We start from the raw sequence: 24,430 nt of genomic DNA on the forward strand, positions 1-24,430 counted from the left end.
TCGCAGCGGAACCACCCTGACGCCATCTTCCTCGTGGTAAGACGCATTGGCCGTCTAAAGGCCCTATCAGTCTGTGCCATCCGTCCGAATGGAAATTATTACGTGAAAATGAAGAAGATTGATTGATTGCAAACGTGCGAAGCAACCTGGGGTATGGGGTATGGGGGAGGGGAAGAGGGTAAGCCCAGCCCGTGATGCTGCGGATGCTGCGGAGTACTCGGCCGACCCCTTCAACGCCTAACCTTCAGACGATTTTCGTGCCGGCTCCAGGATATCAACGCGTAGCTCGCAGAAGGGCAATCAAAGTGCAATTCCAACTGTCACAGTCAGCCTCAGCTGAAGTTACATTCCGGGGGTCGTCAGGAACCTTTGTGCGAAGCGCGGTGTCTCACATATCTCTGCCGGCTGTGACTTTGCTGAGCTGTGACTTGGTCGTAGAACCTCGAGGCTTCCTCGCTGCCCTAAAAGAGCCTCACTCCTGAACTTTGTGCAAGTAAATGCAGATTGTTGTCGACGGGAAAGCCTTTCGGCTTACGCAGTTGATTTCTTCTCTCAGCAACCTTCCGAAGCGCACCCGGAGGCAGTCTTTGGGTGCATCTAGGCAAGTCCACAAGGAGCGTATGAAGTGAGGAGGTTCAGAAAAGCTCAGCACGGCTAGAACGACTGAGTGATCACCGAGTGATACCTGAACATGAACACGGCATCATTCATCTAAAGAGACGTCCTTCATGATTGAGGCTACCTAACTAGCCAGTGTACAGCATTCCTGCAACACTGGCGGATGTCAATGTTGACAAGATCCCGGCAAACAAAGCAGACACAGCCACCTTGGAAACGTCGCCAGCACGGCCTGGGGCAATCTGAGAAAGGACCCCTATCTGGGTTCCGAGAGCACCAACATTTCCGAAGCCCTGCCATCACGATCAGATCAGGTCAATTCAAAGTAATTATACATCGGTTGTGAGTACTTACGCAACATGCATACGTAGCTATCAGTTTTGAACGGGGTGACATAGAGACGTAAGGTTCCGTATTGCTCGAAAGCGATTTGAAGGCGAGGAATTCGTTCGTGATGATCTTGATGCCGATGAGCTCACCCACAATGAGTAGGTCCTTGTTGGGAACCCCCAAACACCAGGCTACAGGGTAAAAGACGTAGCCTAGAATCAACTCGAGAGTCAATGGGGGGTTGTTGATGTTCAAGTACTTCCCCCACCACCCAAGAAGCCCGTTGACCAAAGCAACGAACGAGATCACGCAGAGGAGCGTCGCAACTATCATGCCGGCTACCTTGAGGCCCAGCCAGGCGCCGTTGGCGAATGCATGCAGTGCGTTGGCGGCCTTCTCTTCGTCCTCGGGTACAGTGATCTTGCCGGAGCTGATTGTCTCTTCGGTTTCCGGGTATCTTAGTTTCGACACCGCTATGCTCGCTGGTATCGACATGATGCACGAAGAAACGAGAACTTGCGCGTTGAGTCCAAGACTAATGTACCCCACCAGCACCGACCCAGCTATCGTCGCGAAGCCACAAGTCATGACTTGATGGATCTCAGCGAGCGTCAGATGTGGGATAAAGGGCTTGATGAGCATTGCTGATTCTCCTTGCCCCACGAAGGGGGTCGCGGTGGCCACCACCGCTTCAGCGCCTGAGACTCGCAGTGTCCAGAAGAAGAAGATGGCAAACTTGCAGATGAACCATTGCAATAGACCCCAGTGGTATAAGAGCTGCACCAAGGAGATGAAGAAGATGATCGGTGGCACGACACTGATGAGAAACCATGTCTTCGTCGGAACTTCATCGTCTGTAAGAAACCTGAGGCCATCTTTGGCGAACTCGAGTAGCGTCCTTGCCATTTCAGATATGAAGGCGAAAATGTCGTATCCAACACTAGTCTTTAAGACAAAGACGGCAATGAGAAATTGAGTAAGCATGCCGCCTATCACACTGTGCCATGCAATCTTTTTCCAGTCTCGAGATGTCGCAGTAAGGAGAGCGATGAGCAGCACAAGGCCGAAGAGAGAGATAGCTCGACTGGCTCTCGTGTTTTCTCCCGCTTCTTCCGGTATCATGGTTCCGACGAGGAACACTCCCACGGTAGTTGCAGCAGCTATAGGCTTATGAAGCCTTTCCGGGGTCATGTCGTATGCTTTGACGGCGGTGTTCCCCCATACAAAACGAAGAGGGGTCATGACAGCAGCGGCAGGAAGCCATAGGGTGATGATTCGAATGGTGATGGCCAAGTACACCAGAGAAGGCTTCAACCAACCGAGACTATCTGAGCGGTGGAATATGAGGCCTACGATCCACCATCTGATTCGCATCATGAGTTAGTGGCGGTGCCTGTTAAGTCGTGGAGGCGTTGTCTTACCCGGTCCAGAACAGCCATCCTATGATGTGAACTGGAAGTCTGTACTTTTTGTATATCTTCGACACTTGGAGTTTCCTTCTTTTCCGCCTTTGAACGCCCTCGTGTTGTCCGACGCCAGCTTCGACATCGCTTCCGTCTGTGCTAGCTCCCTCTTGCTGCTTATGCGGGACCTGAGGCTTCGCTTGTCCTGGAGGTTGTTCTTGATCGGACTTCTCTGGATAGTCTCTGTCGTTGGCCCCTTGGAGCCGTGTAGATTCACAAGACTCATCCTCTGCTACGCCTAAGCTGGAGGGACACATTCTAGGAATGCATACGCGATACGACACCGAGCAGTGAGAAACGGCACGAGCGGGGGTTTCGGCGCAAGGGGAAAAAATGATGTGAAGAGAAGAGTGTGGCGAACATCAGTCTGATAAGGAGATGGGACGATGTTGCCGCTTGCAGAAAGCTGGGAGTCTGTGCGATCGCGTCGTAAACAGCACCTTGTCAGCCATACTTCTTTTAAATCGTGTCCTAATTATGCGGAAAGTTATTCCTCGACGTTTTCATGATGAATAACTTTTTCTTTCCTCTTTTTCTTATCATCTTCGTCAGGCGTATCGTCACACTTTCCCCAGAGATCACCAACGAATTTCGACCAGCTCTTCCGTCTTAATGAGTCAATGACATCCTCTGCATGGTTAGGACATGAACTGTGTTAGAACAGTGAATGAGTCAACTCGCATAACAGCTGCCAGCCGAACACATATTAGTTGTAGTTGTGCAGCAGTGGGACTTTAACCGCACATCTGAGAGAGTCTGAATGAAATGGATTCCCTCCAGTGTTACTTCAAAATGCGAAAAAAGCCATATAGACGCCTTTTCATGAACGGCAAGTGCAGGTATTGCCTACAGATGTTCGTGTTTCTAGCCACAGATCGGGATTGCGATCCATCCGGGTGACCGCGAAAGCCGGAAATAAGACTGGCAGTGATGACGTCGATGTTTCACCGAAACAGGTGGCGTTTTCGGCGTGGGACAAGAAGGTCCGGATGAACTCTATCTCCAAAGAAAATTTTGCTGATGTCAAATTACCCAGTCTAGACGCACTTGTCTTGCTGGATGCTGTACGATTATAGCTTCACTCCGCAAAATCACTTTTGCAGCGATGGGTTCTCAAGCGGACCCAGGGGCCAACTCCCAGAAGCCAGTCCTGTTCTTGTGAGTGACACTCCCATCCTGCGTCATTTTAGCCTCGGCGGAATTTCGGCTGACATCCGCACGACGCGGTCAACAGCGATATAGATAACTGCCTCTATTCTCGGAGTAAGGGAGTCAGAGACTTATCGTGCAGTCATTTCATAGCTGACATGGCACACAGGTGCGAAAATCTTTGACTTGGTCTCCGATCTAATTGATGATTACTTCGAGAAGCATCTATCTCTCAGCCGCGAGGACGCAGTGCGACTCCATCATGAATACCACAAAAGCTACGGACACTCCATTGAAGGCCTGGTTCGTCATCATAAGATTGATGCGTTGGAGTACAACGCGCAAGTCGACGACGCATTGCCTCTAGAGAACATCCTCAAACCAGACCCGGAACTTCGGCAGCTGCTTGAGTCCATCGACACCTCCAAGGTCCGACTCTGGCTCCTGACTAACGCATATGTCACGCATGCGAAGAGAGTTGTGCGAATTCTTGGCGTTGAGGATTTATTCGAAGGGTTGACCTACTGCGACTACTCACAGAGACCTTTCGTCTGCAAGCCCAACGAGAGCATGTATCGCAAAGCTATGATGGAAGCTGGAGTACATGATGTTGAGAAATGCTTTTTCGTTGGTGCGTTCTTGAACCTCATGTGCAAGCTTTACAAATTTAGGATGACGTCACTAACTTTCGTTCGAAGACGATTCATATGGCAACTGCAAAAGTGCGAAGGCCTTCGGCTGGAGGGTAGCTCACTTTCTGGAGGATGGGTTGCCGGTTCCGGAAAAGCCCGCATCTCAGGATCAGATAAGCCGTCTGGACCAACTGAGGGACATCTATCCACAATTCTTCAAGTCTTAGGACTGGCTTGTTCGACAATAACGATTGAAGAGACCCGGTGGTAGATAAAACCATAGATATAACAGACATAGACTAACAGTAGTAGCGAGCTGAGTCCCTGAATATCCACGCATTCACGCATGAGATGCTGAAATCGAGGAGCTTCAAAGGAAATCAATTCACAGTCTCAGAACTGTAGAGCTCCCCTTGTCCTCGAAAGGCTATGGTTATGCAATAACAATGACAACTCGATAGCGGCAATTCAGCTGCGTACATCGTGCTCCGAAACGATACCTACACAATCGGCAACAAGCATCTGACTTTAGGATAATAATCGGCCTGCATTGGAGCAGCTCCGCAGCTCTTCTTACCCTTGGACTGCTCGTCCTCAATGCATTCAAATTGACCAAGGCCGGAACAAGTAAAAGAGCCTGGTCCTCCACCACCAATTTTCTCAATGTACCTGCAGTCTTTACGGCCAGCAATCAAAATTGGCGTGAAATCGGCTTCTTGTGCGAAGATGGTGGGTGGCCAAGAGTCGGCCAGCTTGATGTCGTCGTCGGCCTTCTTATACCCCACTCTCCTGTCATCGCACTCCCTGCGACTGGTATCGTCCACCTTTTTTAAGAACATGACCCAGTGGCCCTTTGAAATGATGGGTTGATTTGGTAATACCCGGGCCTCTTTCTCCAGTAGGTACTCTACGATGACCTGTTCTGTAGGCTCTGCGGGGGGAGGTTGGGCTTTGGTCGTGGGTGCTGGCGGCGGCGGAACAGCTGTGGTGACTTTTGGAGGCAGTGTTTCTGACGCGGTTGACTCTTGTAGTGAAGATGGGTCCACAGAAGTAACCGTTTCCGATATTGCCGTGGTAGACCCTTGTGTAGTGGCAGCTGTTGTCCCTGAATGACCGGGTCCTGGCGCTGTCATGGTCTGCTCTGAACCAGATGGCTTGCTTTGCTGCGAATGCTCGGCAGAGGATGGGACAGCGGATCTGACCGGGCAGACCTGTCGCTTTTCCGCTGGCCTCTGCGCAGTTTGGCCTTGGAAAATCTGATTCTGCGCCGGGTACCAGCTGGATGTGCGGCCCTCAAGAGGCCTATCCTCAACCCAAACACGCCAACTGGCCTGTCCAGCGCAGCTTTGTGCTGGTTGGTACTGTATGAGCAGCTTTCCGCGCGGTGAACTGATACTCGTGTCACCGATTATGTCGCGTACGGGGTTTATCAATTTTTCAGCATCCTGCTTCTCGGTAGGAACACGGGGAGCGTAGTCAATGACGTCGATTTTCACCTTGGCGAAGGTATTCATCATGTCTTTGTGCAGGTATTCCAGTCGTTGACCGTATAAGAGACTTCCCTCTCGGTAGTTTGGGTTTTGTCGCACATCTTGCGGTAGACCTACCTCTGGACGGGGCCGTGGCGCAAACAAAAAGACCTGGATCGGGAGAGTTGCATCTGCGGGAGTGCCATCGCCAAACATAACGCCGTGATCGCCTGCCTCTGGATCTTTCATGAGATGATCGATGCCGTACTCCATGAACGTTGCGTAAGGATGATCGGAGCCGACGCCCATGTGGATACCAGTGATACCTCTATCCAGAAAAAAAGCCTCTTGTTCGTGGTAGAAGGCCGGTTCCCAGATATGGCTAGCCCATGCGCCCCTCTGAGACAAGACAACCACTGACGTACAACCATATAAGCCACGGACCGAGAGAGCCCCAACATTATCCTTGAAGGAAATCCAGTTGTGGCTGGTTAGATGGTTGCCCATATCTTCGGTGGTAAGAAGGACTTCCTTGGCCTCGTAGCCAGTCTTCTTGTCTTTTATCTTGCGACTTTCCTGGATCATGAAGTCCTGCTGGTTGGCATAGTCGCTGGGGTCGGGCCAGATACCTTGGCTAGGGTTACCACGCTCTTGAAGTTCATGAGGCGATGCCACCTGAGACCTCTTCTGCGAGGCTGGACATCCGTATCGTCCACACGTGTTTTGTTCGCACAGCCACTCTGTCGGGGCACTTATTTCTGTTGTGGTGGTGGTTGCCGAGTTGGAACCAGAACAGCTGGTGATTGTGGTGTAAGCCGTTGTCGAACATCCAAGTACTGTTGGAGGAGGCCCATCTGGTGAGTTTGCTACAGATATAATCAATACAAGTTCGCTGAATTTGTGAAACAGACTTGCTCACTTTTGCTCACCGAGCAAAACACGCTCTCGTGAGTTGCCGTGATGGTTGTAGTACATGAGGAGAGAGTCGAAGTCGCTGACTGGTCATTTGATGTCGCGGATTGCTCCTCGTTCGTCTTCTCGTCATCTTTGTTCTCGTCTTCCGTTGTGTTATCATCATCTGATAATGGGCAATTCCCGATGTTCAGCCCGAAAAGCTGTACGCAGAATTCTGGAACGCGTATTGCGATGTTCGGGGGAAACGAAGTGTAACAGCCAAAACATAGGATTGGTGGTCCCGAGAAGGGAATAATTACTTGAAACATCAGTCATCGTACCTGTGGAATGTTTTGGGAGTTATACCAACCTGGCACGATCGTGGGCTCACCACCTTCAGATGTCGTTGTTGTAATGTAAGTCGGCGAAGTGTACGAAACCTTCGTTATGGTGGACGTTTGCGCCCCTTCTGGCAAAGTAGTTATAGTTATTGGAACTGTTTCTGTGGTAGATGATACCTCGGTGTTGGCGGCGTTAGAAGTACCAGGTGTAATCGCACTGTTGATTGTACTAGCGATGAGGGTGGTGGACGGCCGCTGTGTGACATCAATTACTGCTGCTGCGCTTGAAATCTCTGAAGATGCTTCTCCTAACCCAGATCGGACGCCAGAGATGATTGGGTTTAACTCTTCCGGCCCTGCTGCACTGATGCCTGTGCGGAGATCCAAGATAACATTGAGCAGCCTGCACATAACCAGGTTGATGTGTTGAATAAGACTGCTGTCATCCGAAGTGAAGCCATCGCAGGCTGCAGTTATAATGCCACCCGGAAGGTTGTTAGTCAGACCGCCGACAATAGTTACAATGGGCTGGACAGCCTCGATAGCTGCAGACCCCTGTGCTTTCTCAGGGTTGTCAATCCAGGCAGTGACCGTGGGTAAAGTGCTCGAAATTATCGAGGAGATGGAAAAGACGCTTGACTTCACTTCGGCTCCAGAGGGGTCAAGCTTGCTTGGCAAGGGACCAGGAAGCGTCAGAGTTGATGTGATGGGGCCACCCGATATCACGACCATGGTCTTGGTGACTCCGTCCTGTGGATTTTTGCTCGTTACCAACGTTGATGTTGTAAGAGTGGGATTTGCCGCTGTCCATGAGGACTCCATAGACGTAGTGTATGAGCTAGTTGTCTCCGTGTTTGGCTGTGAAGCGTCAGTCGTGCCGTCGCCAAGTGTCAAATGACACCCAAAGAAAAATAAGAAGGAGATCTACCTCCGCAATGGTTTCGGTTTGGATACCTGTCCCTGGGCCACAAAGACCAAGCTCTTTTTGACGTTGGAAGCGGCAAGTTGGGGAGGCAAGTTCTGGAGCCTGTCGAGCGCTGTGATCCTTGCCGCGGCGTATGAGCCCTTCGACAACAGCTAGTATCAAGGACAATGCAAAGACACGGTAGATAAGCATGATGAGAAGACTGATACACTCAAAAAAACAATAAAAGTAAGTCCAATTTAATACGTTCTGGTTTGAAACAGTATGTAATGATGGGTGTTGCGAATTTGATGGGTGATTGAAGGTAAGTAGACATATGGCAAGTGATATGCCGCACCTTTTATACGATTTTCCAGGGACCAACGAGTGCGAGAACGTCGAAAGGATTCCATGATTTTTTCTGCAATATCTCAAGCCCATGTTCGCTTTGTTTGGGGGCGGGGAGGAAGGTGTGATATTGTGGGGGATATTTGGGGGTGAAGTTGAGCTGTTGATGACCCGAAAAGGCAAGATTGGGTCAAACTGGGCAAGTTCATGTGTCAATCCAACCTTGAACCCTATGGATACGTTGATTCCAAATGTAGTTTACCCTGAGTCTTGGTGTATATGCACATTCGAAGCTTTACTGACTGGACCCCTGGAGGTGCTACGTGGTTGAAGCAATGACTGCTCTCGAACCCATCCAATGGTTCTTAAACCATATGCCATATGATCATCCATGAACTTCTTGAAATTTGATACTTGGATCCGATACATTGACAAACTCACAAACCTTCTTCAGCATTGGCGAGTGCCAATGTATTTATAAGCTTGGGGGCTTAACCCAACATCCAGACGACCAACAGCTGGGTGTGATCGCAGCTCATTTCAGGTGGATTGGTCTGAAACACGTAGACCGTACGTTAGGTGCTTGGGGTCGGTTGATGTTCTCCTGCAGGACCTCGTATGCCTTCTGGGCCACGAAGGAATGTAATAGACCCCAAGTCTGGCCGCGCTCTAAACTGTTTTATTGTCCCAACCAACACTGCTTTTACAGGCGCCTAACGTCCAACCACACACAACCTAGCCATGTACGAGGGCGTGATGGGAATAAATCGGTCTAAAAATAAGGCAGATTCCTTCCCCGCTTGAGGTCGTGATTTGATGTTGTTGGTCGGAACGTCACGTGGTCTTCCCCGCAATGGCTGGCTGTGTTGCCTACTTAAACCATTTGCGATGCCCAACACTTTCGTACTGAATGACTATCGGCTCTCGACCTGTCTCATCCTTTCCGAATGCCATCAAGAAGGTGCCTACAGCGTCTTCTTCAATACTCCCTCAATGGATCAAACAGAACGTTTTCGGCTTATGCTGGAGCGGATCAGCACCATTAAAGAGATCAATGACATAAGAAAGAAAGCTACGCTGTTAGGACTTGAACCTCGTATTTACGAAACTCTCAATCAACACTTGGCAGCTCGTTGGGCCCATCTTCCGCCTCTACCTTCACGACTTCCACGGCCAGAATACTGTGTTGTGCCCGACGTCATCAGTCAAGACGACGACGAGATCCGCTTTTACGTGGCTTGTGAATTGGGCCTCCTTGACGAAGTCGACGCTTTCATGCAGCAAAACAGACCAAGCCAAGCTGTGCGTCAATACGCCCTCGAGCAAGCTTCGTTTGGAAATCAACCAGCCGTTGCGAAGTACCTTCTGGAACACGGCACGAGTCTACACGGCAATGTCTTTGGGCGAGGGTTTCTTGTCCAATACGAAGAATTTGCCTACATAAGAGACGACGCCATCTTTGATGAGTATCAGCCGGAAATCAATCTTCTGGCTCTTCTCAACGTCTTTCTCGCCTTTGGTTGGCACCCTAACCAGGCATGGAGCCGGGGCCAATACGATGAGGGCAGGACGCCGCTGCCTTACGAAGGGTGCCTCGCCAACCGACAACTCGTCAAGCTCCTGTTGGAACACGGCGCGGACCCGAACATCGGCGCTGAGTCTCACAGGCAGGAAGGAAATCCACCAATGAATCGGCAAGGCGGAGATGCGCTCAACAGCGCCGCGCGACTCGGGGATGTCGTGCTCGTTGACCTCCTCCTGGCCCACGGGGCTGATCCGGCATTCACAGCGCCGCTGCATAGCATCGTATCGTGCCAGATAGCAATGCCTGAGCATCTCCGGCATAAATTCACCTTCACGGGGGTGCCTTTTGCAAGGCGGCGCCCGATGGCTGAGCATCTTCTCGCTTCCGGGGCTTTCTGCGTGAACGATGTGAGAAAGGTACCATGCCTTGACACGGTCGCTATTCAACCTCGTAGCAAGTTTGAGACGACCGTTTTTGCACATTGCTGCGCAGCTCAAGACTGGGAGTTTGCTGAATGGGTGCTGGAGAAGGGGGCGGACCCGGGTTTGCTGAATGGCAAGGCGTTTTGGGGCGAGTGTTACTCATATCCGCATATTGGTCCAACTGATCCTGAGACTGTGAAAGAATTGGTGAGGAGAGTTACTGCAAGACGTCTAGCGAATGATTCCGATGAAGATTGTTAGACTTTAGACCTCTGCCTTTGTAGAATTTAGATCTATGTTGATTTAACCATTGAGGCAGCATGAGGAATTTCGGGTTAATGTATATGCGTCTAGCGTATCTATAGCTCATTATGAAACTACGAAGTGGTTCCAATCGTTTAAGCAAATAACTAAGAGGGAACTCTATTAAGTGGGACCTTATCAGGGATAACGAATTACTGGAGCGCACGCGCTAGCCGATTCCGGTGACTGCCGCTTGTCAGAAACCAGAACATCTGGCTGGATGGCACTCGTCTTCGTCCAATTCCTCAACTGCTAGAATCCCAGACGACACTCATCAATCGCAAGAATAAGACGAACTACACTCAATCCTTCAATTGCCATGGCTTGTGGCTCGGGATGTTGCGATCCACCACGTGTGGAGGCAACTACTGCTGCCGACCGAGGTCCCTCCCTTGAACGCGGTGGCTGTGACGACGCGACGTCTTGCGTTGACAACAATGTCAACTCGTCTGCTCATGAAACCGTCATCCAAGACAGGGAAAGCTGCAAAGATGGCTGCTGTGACTCTTCTGGCGACAAGATGGTGTCCGCTGATAGCTCTATGGCAGCAGTCATCGACAATAAGGGCGATAACTGCCTGAAGGGTTGCTGCGGCACGGGAGAACATGCAAACGCTGAAGGCTTCAAGGAGGCTTCATATGTCGGCCTGTTGAACAAGGAACGCCAGAAAGGATGTTGCGTTTCGACTCTTGCCGTTGATTTGGCTGGTTCTGGCTGCACAGAAGCTGCTGGCGACGACCAGGATGACTGCTGTGGCGAAAAGCCGAGCAAGGAATCCGATGCCAAACCCGCCCGCGAGATTGCAGGTAAAACATACCATGGACAGAGGAGAAGAGTATTTGATAGAAGGCATATTGCTAACACGCGAGTATAGCCAGTTCCTGCATCGGCAAGATTGATGGGCAACCGGGTGAGTGTTGCTCGCCCAAGCCCGTCTTAGACGGCGGCTGTAAGAAGGGTTGCTGTGGCTCCATGGCCGAGGCCAAGCCTACCGAGAGCCTTTCTATCATCTCTAACAAGGAGGATCAGTGTGCCCCGAAAATCAAAGTGGAAGACGATTGCAAGAAAGGCTGCTGTGGCTCCGCGATCGAATCCAAGCCTTCCATGAAGCGTGCTGCCGTTAGTGCTGTGGAAGGCAACTCCGGCCCCGAGAAGGCCAAGGCTGAAGACGATTGCAACAAGGTGTTTTGTTCAGCTCGCCCAGCCATGGTTGAACAGGATCCAGCCCCTAGCTGCTGTGAGGGCAAAACCTCGCCTTGCTGCGATACGACCTGCATTGAACGTCTAGCCCTTAGAGAATGCACCGGCATCAAGCGGACGGCTTCCCGCGCTTCTGGAAAAGGTTTGCCACACCTAGTCCTAGATACATCTATAAGACTGACATTGAAGTTGCAGCATCTCTCGGTGCGGATAGTTGCAATGGTGGTCGAGATGGAAAGCCATGCCGCGGCCATTCCAGAACCATCCGTGAAACCTACCAAGCCAAGCTAGATGCCCTCGGTTGCATTTGTCGTGCCCTTCTAGCCCTTGGCCAAGAGTCTTGTTGCGCCCCCCGGGAGAGGTCATCCATTGAGAGGAAGAGAGTTTCGGCCGTATCGCTTCGCTCCCGCGCGTCCATCGACTCATGCTGCACATCTGGACCTAGCAAGTCAGCCTGTACGACCAAAGCACGCCCCAGGACCAAGAAAGGCTGCCGCCCACGCACCCCGAAGCCCAATGGAGGTGGGTGTGCAGAGGCTTGTTGTGCCGAGCCCGCCACTCCTAGCATTGCGGCCTCATGTGCGGATTCCTGCTGTGGCGATGAAACGCCGCCTCCCAAGAAAACAGGCCCTGAAGTGACCAGTACCGTTGACCTCGAAAGAGGCACCTCCGGAAGGGAGCACGTCATTCTCAGCATCTCGGGCATGACCTGTACAGGCTGTGAGACGAAGCTCAAGCGAACTCTGGCAACCCTCAACGACGTCAGGAATCTGAAAACAAGCTTGGTGCTCGCCCGCGCTGAGTTCGACTTGGAGATTGGCAGTCAGTCGGCAGAGGATGTCATAAAACATCTCGAACGAACCACCGAGTTCAAGTGCGAGAAAGTCACTAGCCAGGGCGCCAGCATTGACGTTCTGACACCTGGATCACCCGACGACTTCATACATCAATCTTGGCCTCAAGGTGTCACAGACATTCGAGTCGTCGACAAGAATACTGTTCACGTAGAGTTCGACGCTGAGGTTATAGGGGCGCGGGACTTGGTCGAGAGAGGATGGGGTAACCCCGTGAAGCTGGCTCCTCCTCGTGCGGATCCAACCCTTGAGGCCGGTAGCAAGCACGTTCGCGACATTGGGTTGATGACTTTGCTCTCTGCCGTCTTGACCATTCCTGTTCTTGTCATGGCCTGGGCGCCCTTGCCTGAGAATGAGATCGCGTACGGCTCGGCTTCACTGGCACTTGCCACCATTGTTCAGGTGGTTATCGCCGGTCCATTCTATCCAAAGGCCTTGAAGAGTCTGATTTTCTCGAGAATGATCGAGATGGACCTGCTCATTGTTCTGAGCACGAGTGCTGCCTACATCTTTTCAGTTGTATCCTTTGGCTACCTTGTCTCTCACCAACCCCTCTCGTCCGGCGAGTTTTTTGAAACGAGCACATTGCTCGTAACTCTTATCATGGTAGGCCGGTACGTCAGCGCTCTTGCGCGGCAGAAGGCCGTCGAGTCTATCTCGATTCGATCTCTACAGGCAATCAACGCCATTATTGTCGACTCAAGCGGCCAGGAGAGGGAGATTGATTCTCGGCTTCTGCAGTACGGCGATGTCTTCAAGTTGGCTCCAGACTCTCGGGTTCCTACAGATGGTACCGTCATCACTGGATCATCTGAGCTGGACGAATCCATGATAACTGGAGAATCTAGGGTTATTGAAAAATACCCAGGCTCCCCAGTAATAGCTGGCTCAATCAACGGTTCCGGCACTCTCAGCATCCGGCTTACTCGACTGCCAGGAGACAACACTATCAGCAACATTGCAGGAATGGTTGACGAAGCCAAGCTATCCAAACCCAAAATCCAAGATATCGCTGATCGCGTTGCAACATACTTCGTACCGGTGGTGGTTGCCATCACAATCATCACCTTCGTCATCTGGGTCGCTGTCGGTGTCGCTGTTCGCAAAGAATCCGGCTCTGAGGCAACCATCCGTGCCATTACATACGCAATCACCGTTCTCATCGTCTCATGTCCATGCGCCATCGGTCTCGCTGTTCCAATGGTGATTGTCATTGCGAGCGGCGTTGCGGCCGAACGTGGCGTCATCTTCAAGTCCGCAGACAGTATCGAGGTCGCCTACAAAACGTCGCACGTCGTTTTTGACAAGACTGGAACCCTCACAGAAGGAAAGTTGAGCGTGGCCAGAGAATGCTACCTCACTGATCATCAGGGCGCAACGCAAGCGCTCCTTCTGGGCCTCGTAGGTGGCATCAAGCATCCCGTCTCTGCTGCCGTGGCCGCCCACATTAAGAAAAGTGGCATGTCACCTGCGCCGGTATCCGATCCCAAGACTTTGACTGGAAAGGGTGTCGAGGCAACCGCATCTGGAAGCGTGCTTCGCGCTGGCAACTCGAGGTGGCTAGGCCTCTCGTCCGATCACAACGTGGGGTCCATCTTGAGCCAAGGACTCACTGCTTTTTGCTTCACGGTCGACGGCAAATTGGCTGCAGTGTTTGGTCTCCAGGACTCGGTGCGGTCCGACGCTCGCGACACAATCTCCCAGTTGCAGATCTCTGGCATCTCGGTTCATGTACTTTCCGGTGACGACGACGGGGCCGTCCGGACAGTTACATCGCAACTGGGGATCTGCGAAAGCAACGTGCGTTCTCGTTGCACCCCCAAAGATAAACAAGAATACATCCAACGTCTTCTGGACACACCCTCCCTCGACAACAACGGAAAGCAGAAAAAGCCAGTTGTTCTTTTCTGCGGCGATGGTACAAACGACTCCGTCGCATTAGCCCAGGCTACCATTGGCGTACATATGAACGAGGGCACTGACGTGGCCAAATCCGCTGCTGATGTAGTTCTGATGCGCCCCAGCCTTGCCGGGATCCTCACCGCCATCGCAATAAGCAAGAAAGCCATCAACAGGATTACTTTCAACTTCGGCTGGAGCTTCGTCTACAACCTGTTTGCCATCCTGCTTGGGTCCGGGGCTTTTGTCAAAGCCCGAATCCCTCCGGAGTTCGCTGGCCTTGGCGAGCTCGCTTCTGTCTTACCCGTCATCGCCGCCGCCGTGCTTCTGCGTTGGACTAAGGTCTAAAGTGATCATCGATACAGGATATCGGTGGTGGTGCAAAACACATGGCGGGAAACTTGCTCAGGAGAGGGCGTGTGACGGCCAAGGGGGGGCGCTTGAGGAGGTGCGTCGGAGGCAGTTTCAACATCTGTCTTACGTATGTTCTTTGGAATCGGAAATTAGGTAGTACTGGTTGACCGTTGCGTGTGAGTTCAGCGGTGGCAGCGTGCTGCCACTTCAGGAAGGGCTTTTTCTTCACACACTCTTTACATCCTTGTAACCAAGAAGTATCAAATAGAAGCAGAAGTTTGCTTCGATTGCCAAATGACGAAGTCACTGCTTGGCCCTCAGGATCCCACCTCACTACTCCAGAAAGGGTTGTCGCTTTTGCATGATGTCCATCAGCCACCAAGCATCCACCGCTATGTAGCAGTGGCACAGGGCCGTTCCGTCGTTCAGTTGATTCAACAACACACATTAGACTGCCTTTTGATCGGTCCATAGATATTGTGTTAGAGACGGACCACCGCAGAATTTCGCGATGGAGGGTATGTTACGTCCGTAACCCGGCACCTGCAGTCAAGCCCCGTGGGACGGAATCGTGCGAGCCGCGTCTTAGCGTGTTGGACGGGGAGGGAACGTCGAGTACATTTGCCCGAAGTAACTTCAACCCTTAGAGTACTTCGTGATGTCTAGATCCCACATTCGTGGGCGCTTCCGTTCTCAATTTTCCATCAGAACAACTGAAGCAAATCAGTTGAGATTTCAACAAGGTAAAGCAGCCTGGTGTTACTGTTTTCTGGCGAAGACTCATCAAATTTCACAAGAAATACATTGATGCCGAGACGCATGCAAAAATGTTGATGTTGGTATCGATGTTGCGGCGAGATGAAAGTTAGGTTACCTAAGTCGAGCGGATTTCTGCGGAGCTTACTCCGCAGCCGAGGTCCTCATTCTGCCATCCGAATCTGAACTGTCGTGCCGCGGCACCATGTCAACGGAGAGACAGTACGTAAAGATAAGCGCGAGATCAGTCGCGAGATCAGTGCCCACTGGAACGGCATGTATCCTGTGCGGCTGTGATAATGATGCTCGATCTTCAGTCGCCCCGTCATAAACATCCATCGGGCCAAGCGTCATAGTCATACCGCACGATGTAGAAGTCTTGAATTCATATCAAGAGCCATTCTTCGACAAGGCATTCGGGCTTAATCGGGTATGAAGCCCGCGGGCACCGTGTTCTTTCCTTTTCCTGGGGACAGGACCGGAGGCCCTCCGTTGCTCTCGACTGGAGTACCGGCTACGTGTTTCTTCGTCGTCTGCCGTGGGACGCCAATGTGGAGCGATGTCACACATGCATCAAAGTGAGTGTGAGTGTGAGACACGGCCGCATTAGTGAGCGGCTTGCAGCACCGCATGTGAGCAACCCACCGACGGATGAGGCACCCTAGCGCCGTGACTGCCGCGCGAAGGTCGATTCGTTGCCAGCCTTGCCCTTCCGCACCCTGTGGAAGACGATCTGGATTCGGAATCGGTTTGGAAGATTGTACAATGCACGGGACGGGCAGCTAGTCATCTACTCGCAGGCCGCGCCGTTAGATTGTGGGTCGGGCGTTCTGACTGGCGCCATGCCGGAGGCAGCATCCCCGACTTGGCGCAGTTCGCTATCTCTGAAATAGTCTCCAGCTCGCACCACGCAAACATTCTCCTGAAGTCGGTCCTGCAGCCTGCGTCATTGCAGGGATGTATCGCAATCCAAATGCGCTTTGCTTACGTACCTCAGCTTCGGTGCCTTAGTGGCGCGGTTTTTTGGTAGAAAAGGATCAACTGAGTAGTACGAGTTGAATCCGACCCATTAGCTGCTGGATTTGAGGGTCAACATAGGGACCGGCACCTATTACTTTACTTATCTCTCCGGAGGGACTCGAACACGAAATAAGTGGGTACATTCCATCCGGGACACGGCCTATACGTCCCCGGAGACGGCGCTCCGCTCCGAAGCCATGGAGCTGGTGTCCGCGACTCCACTCGTATCAAGCCAATCAGAATAGCAGAGACTAACAGATGACCCACAAATCATCCATGTATCCTGCAGTACGTTCCGCGTGTGCACCATCTCATCTGACATGAGTCTCCTGTCTGCACCGGCAGGCAAAGCTTTTAGATGGGTTAGGAGACCAGTCTAAGCTGTATTGACTTGCAGTTATCGAGTTATTGGCGGCTTTTCTGGGCGCGCAGCGCATTTAATAGAAATATTGTCATTAAAGAGAATTACTAGAACAAGGAGAATGTGCGAGGAGATGCCCCTCGCTACCTAAGACATGGGCTGCTTGATGACCTCGTCTGCGCTATCTAACTTGCGGTGTGACTATGAAGTGTTCGACTCGCAGGTTCGTACACAATCGGCTGCTTTACCCGGAGGAGGCTACGACCAATAACAGATATTCATGGCTAAGGTAGCCATAACACAGCACTAGCCAGAAGTTGAGTACCTACCCAAGATGGCGTTTTGCCGTGTCTGGCTTGTATTGTTACGTGTCTGCGGAGTAGACTATCCTGGTCTTGAGCTACTGCATCCGCGCACCTTCTGGAAAAGCAAGTGTGCATTGGATGGGCTGGACAGGGTCGAGCCGGCCCTTCCTGCCTCGTAGGCTCGTCCCGGCCCTCGCCTGGAGTAAGGCCGACATCGAACATGGAGACAAACGTATCTGGAAGCTCGAATTGAAGAAGTACTTCTCAGGTACATCTGAAATGCTGTGTAGGTCTTAGGATTTTGATACACCGTAGGACGTAGTGGGATGAATCTCATGCAGACGTAAAGCAGGGTTCAGATTGGACTCAGATTAGGGTCTCTGTCTCTGGCAGCGGCACGACGCACTGAACACCCACCAGCACGGCCAGGCCAGCCACCTGAAGCATGCTCTTTGCTATTGAAAATTGCGTTGAATGTCAGTGCAGTAGACGTACCCCTGGTGCCACATTGGAGTTGTCTCTTTTCTCTCTCATTTGAAAAGGAGGATTTACAGAATCTCATTACGGCATCCCGGGTCTAGTGTGTCTGATTTGAGTGCGCCATCGAAAGCTTTTCCAAGGCTTAGGGGCTGATACAACAGTACTGCTAAGACGATGCTGGTGGCTGTGTGGAAACGATGTTGAAAGAAGTCTGGTAGGCTTACATGAAGGGGAAAGTTCAAAATGCAGCGGCATTACGATTACGTGTAGCCTAGCTCATCATGTTGCAGGATAAGCTCCGTGACCTACATAGTAGTGTTAGTGTATGAAACTGTAGAGTGGATGGGTGGGTGTCACTTGGTGGACACACTTGACGAAGGGCATTAGCAGTTTGAGGCATTGCCTGGATTCGGATGAAGGACTTTGTTGACCAAAAAGTCCAGGACATAAAGTATTTGCGTGTTGTGATGGACTGCGTCCCTGCACCATGTCCGACTTCGGGGAGAGTTTCCAAGGTGGATCAGTAATGGCAATAAAGGGCGAGAAATCATCGCGCCAGGGTCGACCAACAGATACATACTGCCACACAGTGTGAGTACTAAGCCACTGTACTCAGATGACCTAGATTTAGAGATGGGCTTGCACGGGGAGTGAGGGGCTTTGCTGCAGGAGCCTGCCGTTGAAGCCAAGGTATGGAGGTGGAGGTGGTTCTCAAAGCTCCAGCTTAAACCTCAGCGGATTTGAGCTGAACTTATTCAAGTCTCATACCTATGTTGCCTGAAATATCACCTTGCTCTGCGGGATCAGCAGGCTTGCCTCTAGGAGGTGGCTTTCTGTCACCTCCCCGGCAGGCAATCTCGAAATGGGGGCTGGCAAGTGGGAACACTGCCCCTCCCTCTTCTCTCAAAATGTACCCAGATGCATGAGAATAGAACGATGCCCCGGATGATTTGGCGAATGGAATCAATGCAGCCACCGGAGCACCGCCGGCTCCGCCCGCCTATCATGGATCACCGTCGTTTGATATCAACTTCCAAAAAAACATAAGCGGCAGGCTGAGCGGCGTGTCTCACTTTCAATCGTATGGTGGAGTTAAGACACGTATCCATGCCGCAAGACGGATCACTAAAAACGTATGGGTGAGAGCTGATATCATTTATGACAAAGTTGGAGTGGCCTACGTGCCTGTATGCTTGATCCTACAGGATACTACGCCTGCAGCACACACAGAAGAGCGTAACTCCTCATTTACAGCCTGTGACGATTTCTGGTAATGTCCGTGACGGACACTGAATATTATGGCGACGCCATCCGCTGGATTGCGAAAAAGTTGAGCTTACCAGTTGTGCAGAGAAAGCGACGAAGAGGGTGTGGTGCCGGGGTCAGGGTATACGCTTAAAGCCACCATTCCAGACCTTTTCTTGCGATTTCTGGCATACACAACAATCCCGATTTCCTAATTTGCATTGCGCGGCGAATTGCAGTTTTCCGGTATACACATGTACCCGCGAACTCTTCATCTAGCTGGGATTGCCTAGCGGATCTAAGGAACAGGTCTATAAAAGCAAATCAGTAAAGTCACTGGGTCTGAGTCTGTGTGGGGGAGCCTGTCAGATCAATGACAGCTGGCGAACACGCTCCTTCTAGGTCGACACCAAAACAGCTTATCTCAGTGGATTCCGTCAGTATCCTGGTATCTAAAGCTGAGCATCCGCACGAGAGCAGGCAAAGGAGTCTGTGTTCGAACTATTTACGGTCTCATCAAGTGTGATTTGGTGATTTGAGACTTCCAAATTTGTTCTGTTCAGTGCAGCTGCCCTGTCCTGATTAATTGCGCGCGGAAAATGAGCTCACATGCCTCTTGATTATGTTCGAAAACCACGCTCGTCAGAAAACCCCAAAGCGATGATATTGTATTTTCGCATCGATGGCTAAGCATTTAATTTCCTTGCACCTCAAAAACAGATACACAACATTGCTCCTATAAACATCCAGTCTGGCGAGACGCTGCTAGTTGCCTTTTATTTTGAACTCTCACGCATAAGGAGCTATGGACGAGGCGATATCAAAACTCCGTAGTGCGTTGAAAGATTCTATGTAATCTGTATAGCCCATCTGAGCCACTGGATCGCCCAATAGAACAGAGAAGTTTGGTCTAAAACTAGCTGAAACCTTCGCTGCGCATTCTTCTTCACGTGATGCTTGTAGAAGAGCGTCATTGAAGATTGATCTTTCTTTCGACTCAGATCCACCACGTGACTACAAGCTGAAATTATTAGGCCGACAACTTTTTCTTTTCTTACAGCCCGAGCTACTTCAGCATCTCCCCATCCGGGCCGGAGACCAGGTTGTTGTAACGGTCACAGTTCGCTCGTTTGCAACGGGACCCTTTCGGGGCATCACCATCCTTGGAGCAGTGGCCCGAACATTGTGCCCACCTTTCACGGCTAGACAGGTTATCGGATCATGCGGAGAGCTAGCTTCTTGGCGAGACACTGCTATTCGTCGTTTAATTACTATGCAAAAACCCTGCAATGCCTTCTTTCGGCGATTTGTCTCCTCTCTCAAACTCCAAACCAATCATGACTTCATATCAAGCTCAAATCTCTAGAAAACGGGCATTCCACCGCCCTGGAGATGAACATATCACTTTTACTGATCTTCGACCGGCTCCTTCTCTCGATAAACGCCCCTCACGCCTCACGCCTTACAAGATACAATAATGCGAATGTTCCATCTGGACCCTGCAAGAACCTGCGAGTGACACCGGCTAGCGGTGGAGACAGCTTCCCAGTCGATCTAGCAGCTAGCCCTCCTTTCTATCAGCCATACCAATACCAGCAGACACGGTACATGATATGTATCATATACGATGGCAATGGGACTAGTACCAGCTCTCGTGAGGTTGAATGGTCAAGTACCCGAGAAAAAGCAAGCGACCCGGCAGAGCGTGAAGGCAATCTGCAGACAAAGTGATCCTCATGTTTGGCTGGCCGAATGACGGCGTTCTTAGCTCAAATTGCCTGAGTATATCCCATTGACTCTTTCCCATGATCCTTTCCATCAAATCTCACACTGTTCTTACAACCGGCAAATATTGTTCCACTGCCGCCTCTTCTTTTATTCTTGTCTGACAGAATTCCTGACAGAATTCCGGACGATTTGCCCACGTCACTGCTCACATGAGCTAGCCTTCTGCCAGTCACACACGAATATCTGACAAGATCTATCAGATCACAGGCCGAGATCGTTGGTTTTGACCCGAGTCTGTGGTCCGCTTGGGTGCTCCCAAGTAAGAGAGGGGTCCACACTGGACATGTTGTTAAGCTGAACTGGGAGCCAACAACGTCAAGTACTGTTAGGTACTTTCGTCGAGGGAAGAGACAAATCAGCAGTCAGCAATGGAAGTCGAGTGTTGGGTCGAGCCAAACCGGACCGACGGCATGGTGAGTTCACGCCACCTTCTATCTAGGTGTCCGGCTTAGAAGCAACACTGAAGTACGATTACTGACCGACGGATCAAGGTCTCCGAGGAGAACTACTACACCAATAGCCAGACCCCAGTTTATGCCAGCTTTTCGTCTTCGGCAGCAACAGCGCACACTCCTTATGATTACTCTCGGGCTCAAGTGAGCGTATTCCAACCTTTTCATGGCCTGCAGACTACCGCAGGGCCAGATCCTTCTGTGAACGAAGCCAATTTCAACCTCGAATGGGCCAGAGTCAATTCAATCGGAGATTCAGGTCAGCAAAGATATTCAGTTGAAGGTGTCCAAGGCCAGCCTGGATCTTTCATTGCAGCATCTATGCATCAAGTACCCGGTTCCGGAACCTTACCCGGATTTCCTTCGGCCCATTCGCACCACGGCGCTGAGAGCGTTCCTTCGGTCCCTCAAGATTTCTCAGGTCACAATCTCTTCACCAACCCCCATGGCATAGCCCCAATGCAACATCCACAAGGAATTCGGTTTTCTATGATTTCTGCATCAGCATCTCAACCGTGTATGTCGCCATCTGCGAGCACGCCGGGTACAACACATATCGCATCCCCTCCTTCTATCACTTCCACCACGTCTTCACAATCGACTTTTGGATCCCCAGCGGAGTCCTTTTGCTACTCTCCTCCTTCCGGCATACAGAGTCCTAGAGCTGCGGCTCCAGAGTTCTCAACGGGCGGCCCCTACAAGCAAGAGCCACCCACGAACATCTCCTTCGTTGGTGGAATTCCGGCCAATCCTCAGCTTAGGAATGATTCCGACACCAATACTGGAACACCTCGACTACGGTCTCCTGCAATATGGCCATCGCAGCGACCTCCTGACCATTTGCAGGACTCACACGGAGACTATTCTGATATCATGCCGCCTCCTCCGGTGAAAAAACAGAGGAACATCGACAAGGGGCTCACCAAGGCACCAGTCAAAGTTTCCAGCCGCAAAAGGTCATCCAGGGACGAATACGAGAACGCGCCGCCAACGAAAGAATCGGCATGTATTCGTTGCAGGATGCAGCATCTACATGTATGCCTTCACCCATGTATTTCATTGGATGTGAGCTAACACCTCGGACAGTGTATTTCGGACCACAGCAGGCCCAACGCCCCATGTGAGACTTGCTCTAAAGTCAACATGAGGTCAGCTAGAGTGGTTCATCGGCAACTCTGCTTTCGAGCAAAAATAAGCGACATGCATCTTTCCTGGCCGACCTTCCTGCAAAATGTCGGTATTACCAACCGGACGAACCTTGCCAGACAAGACATCAAAGATTTGTCTGGTAAGACTGTTGAGGTCATGATGAAGACTCGAGGACTATGCGAAGATGCTTTCTCAATTCAGATCCGCAAGTTCAGCCCCAGGAAGAACGAGAACGACAAGGTCAACTATGAGTGGGTAGGTCCCGGAGGGCCAACGAATGTCAGAGTCACTGATGTTCCACCCTATGCTCTTGACGACATCACTGCAACAGCCCGCGAGTTCAGAAGCTACATGAATCGGAATGCACTCAAGAGTTGGGAAGACCAGATCAAGAGAAAGGCCATGGATCCTCTGGTGCTTGAACACTACAAAGAAGCACTGGCTCATTATCATCAACTTGATGGTCCTAATGAAGAACGCGAACTTCTATTCAACCTCTTTGTGTTTCGATTCGCCCTTCGTAAGTTATCAACTCCTAGTTCAGGAGAATCTTTGGCTGACTGCCTTTCCTGGAGATCACTGCACCAGCCCTTCCTGGATCTATGAGGACGGCACTGGAAGTTACAGATGTCTCGGAAGGTCCCTCATTAGGGATGACGGTCATCCCTTACGGGGGCGAGTTCCAACTCCTCGAATGGTTGTTGCGCAACTCCATGCAGTCGCTTCGAAGTTGATGGAGGATGCTGGAAAGGAGGTGCTCGCAGGTCTTCAAAAGCTGTATGGAAGAGCCAAGTCTGGCCCATTTTTTACAGTTTACGTCGTAACATTCTTGTTGCTCCATGAACAGGCGAAAATGATTCAACAGCAAAGATGGAAAGCAAGAGCTGTGTTTAGCGGCGTCGTGGTAAGTCTCCTGCCTCTCTTGGGTGTAATCTCAAACGACTCTGGATGTTGACCAAACCCGCCAGGATCCGAACCAAGACAATGCGATCGGAGACTTCCGGTCGAAGATGCGGAACAACGCGGAGATTTTGCTGCTGCATTGGCACTATTACAGAAGAGCCCCAACTCATCTGGCCGACGCAAATGACACAGAGAAGGATGATTACGCTCACGACTACGTCAACAAGGGTTTCTTAAATGATATCGAACCGGAGAAAAGGTCTCTATATCTCCACGCTCGCACTGAGCTCGCGAGCAAGGATTCTTACAATAAGAGTAGGTGGAAGATCTTTGACTCTTGATTATGATTAAGTGCTAATGTATGACTAGGATTCCCAACGAGCTCTGTCGAATGGATCGAACATGGCTTGTTCTGGCCATCTGAGATGTTTGCCAGTGATTGGGTTCCGGAGTTGGAGCGGGAAAAGACTATTCCCGCCGCGATGGCGGGCAAGAGCTGGGAACAAGTTGCTTACACCCCCAGAACACCTCCAGCCGAGCCAATGGCTATTGAAAATCTGGAATTCAACCGCCAGAGAAAGAGAAGGAGATGATACTTTCATTCTCGGTCACAGTGTCACGTGCAATGGCTTTCACGAACTTATGACTTCATGAATGCATTGTGGCGAAAGCCTGGGAGCACGGTTGAAGCTGAAATTGTGTAAGCTACGCAATGTAAGACCAGATATGTTTTGTTGCACGTATGGCGTTTTTCTCGTAGCATCAGCTTTAGGCAAATATGTTCATGTTGTGTCGTTGTTCAATCATGAGATAACAATGAGATTTAAAGAGACTTTGACCTTGCTTTTATTACTCTGATCTCTTAGTTATTCATGTCTTTGTCTCGAGTCCAAGAACAGCATTGTGGCGAGGTGACACATTGGAGGAGATCAAAGTAAGTGAGTTAAACCCAAGTTGACAAGCACATTTCTTTAATCTGTTGGTTATTAAAGTATTGAGATCGTTGAATACAATAGTAGTAGACAAGATCTCAATCCACAGCTTCTATTTTTTCTGACAGATCAATTCTGACGGAATATTGCCAGCCACCTGAGAGGTAGTATGGATCTTAAGGCCGACAACTCTCAAATTCTCACTGTCGTATTTTTATCAGGAACAAGTGCATTGAATTTAGAAAGAATTAAATATCGATGAAATACAGCTCCCACTTTCGAACACCCATATTAGTTTCATAACAACCAGTCGATGCAAAAACGATCGCCACAC

The 24,430-nt window shown here is 50.8% G+C and overlaps 3 protein-coding genes across 3 annotated transcripts; 2 read left to right on the plus strand and 1 right to left on the minus strand.

The window, feature by feature from the left end:
- Positions 1 to 746: 746 nt before the first annotated feature.
- On the minus strand, positions 747 to 10,155 carry CkaCkLH20_12658 (NupC family nucleoside transporter; the record flags this gene model as incomplete). The annotated part of the gene is made up of 5 exons (XM_038895371.1): positions 747 to 911; positions 973 to 2,311; positions 4,862 to 6,295; positions 9,320 to 9,531; positions 9,589 to 10,155. 5 exons carry the CDS (start codon positions 10,153 to 10,155, stop codon positions 747 to 749), a joined length of 3,717 nt encoding a protein of 1,238 aa, XP_038739320.1.
- A 763-nt stretch (positions 10,156 to 10,918) lies between these two features.
- Positions 10,919 to 14,699, plus strand: CkaCkLH20_12659 (copper-translocating P-type ATPase; the record flags this gene model as incomplete). The annotated part of the gene is made up of 3 exons (XM_038895372.1): positions 10,919 to 11,204; positions 11,273 to 11,740; positions 12,226 to 14,699. The coding sequence occupies 3 exons, from the start codon at positions 10,919 to 10,921 to the stop codon at positions 14,697 to 14,699; spliced, it is 3,228 nt and encodes a 1,075-aa protein (XP_038739321.1).
- Positions 14,700 to 22,312: 7,613 nt separating this feature from the next.
- On the plus strand, positions 22,313 to 23,757 carry CkaCkLH20_12660 (uncharacterized protein; the record flags this gene model as incomplete). Its single annotated transcript, XM_038895373.1, has 4 exons — positions 22,313 to 22,781; positions 22,981 to 23,165; positions 23,230 to 23,479; positions 23,534 to 23,757. The coding sequence occupies 4 exons, from the start codon at positions 22,313 to 22,315 to the stop codon at positions 23,755 to 23,757; spliced, it is 1,128 nt and encodes a 375-aa protein (XP_038739322.1).
- Positions 23,758 to 24,430: the final 673 nt, after the last annotated feature.

The sequence above is a fragment of the Colletotrichum karsti genome (assembly GCF_011947395.1).
Source record: "Colletotrichum karsti strain CkLH20 chromosome Unknown Scaffold63, whole genome shotgun sequence".
Taxonomy (NCBI): Eukaryota; Fungi; Ascomycota; class Sordariomycetes; order Glomerellales; family Glomerellaceae; genus Colletotrichum; species Colletotrichum karsti.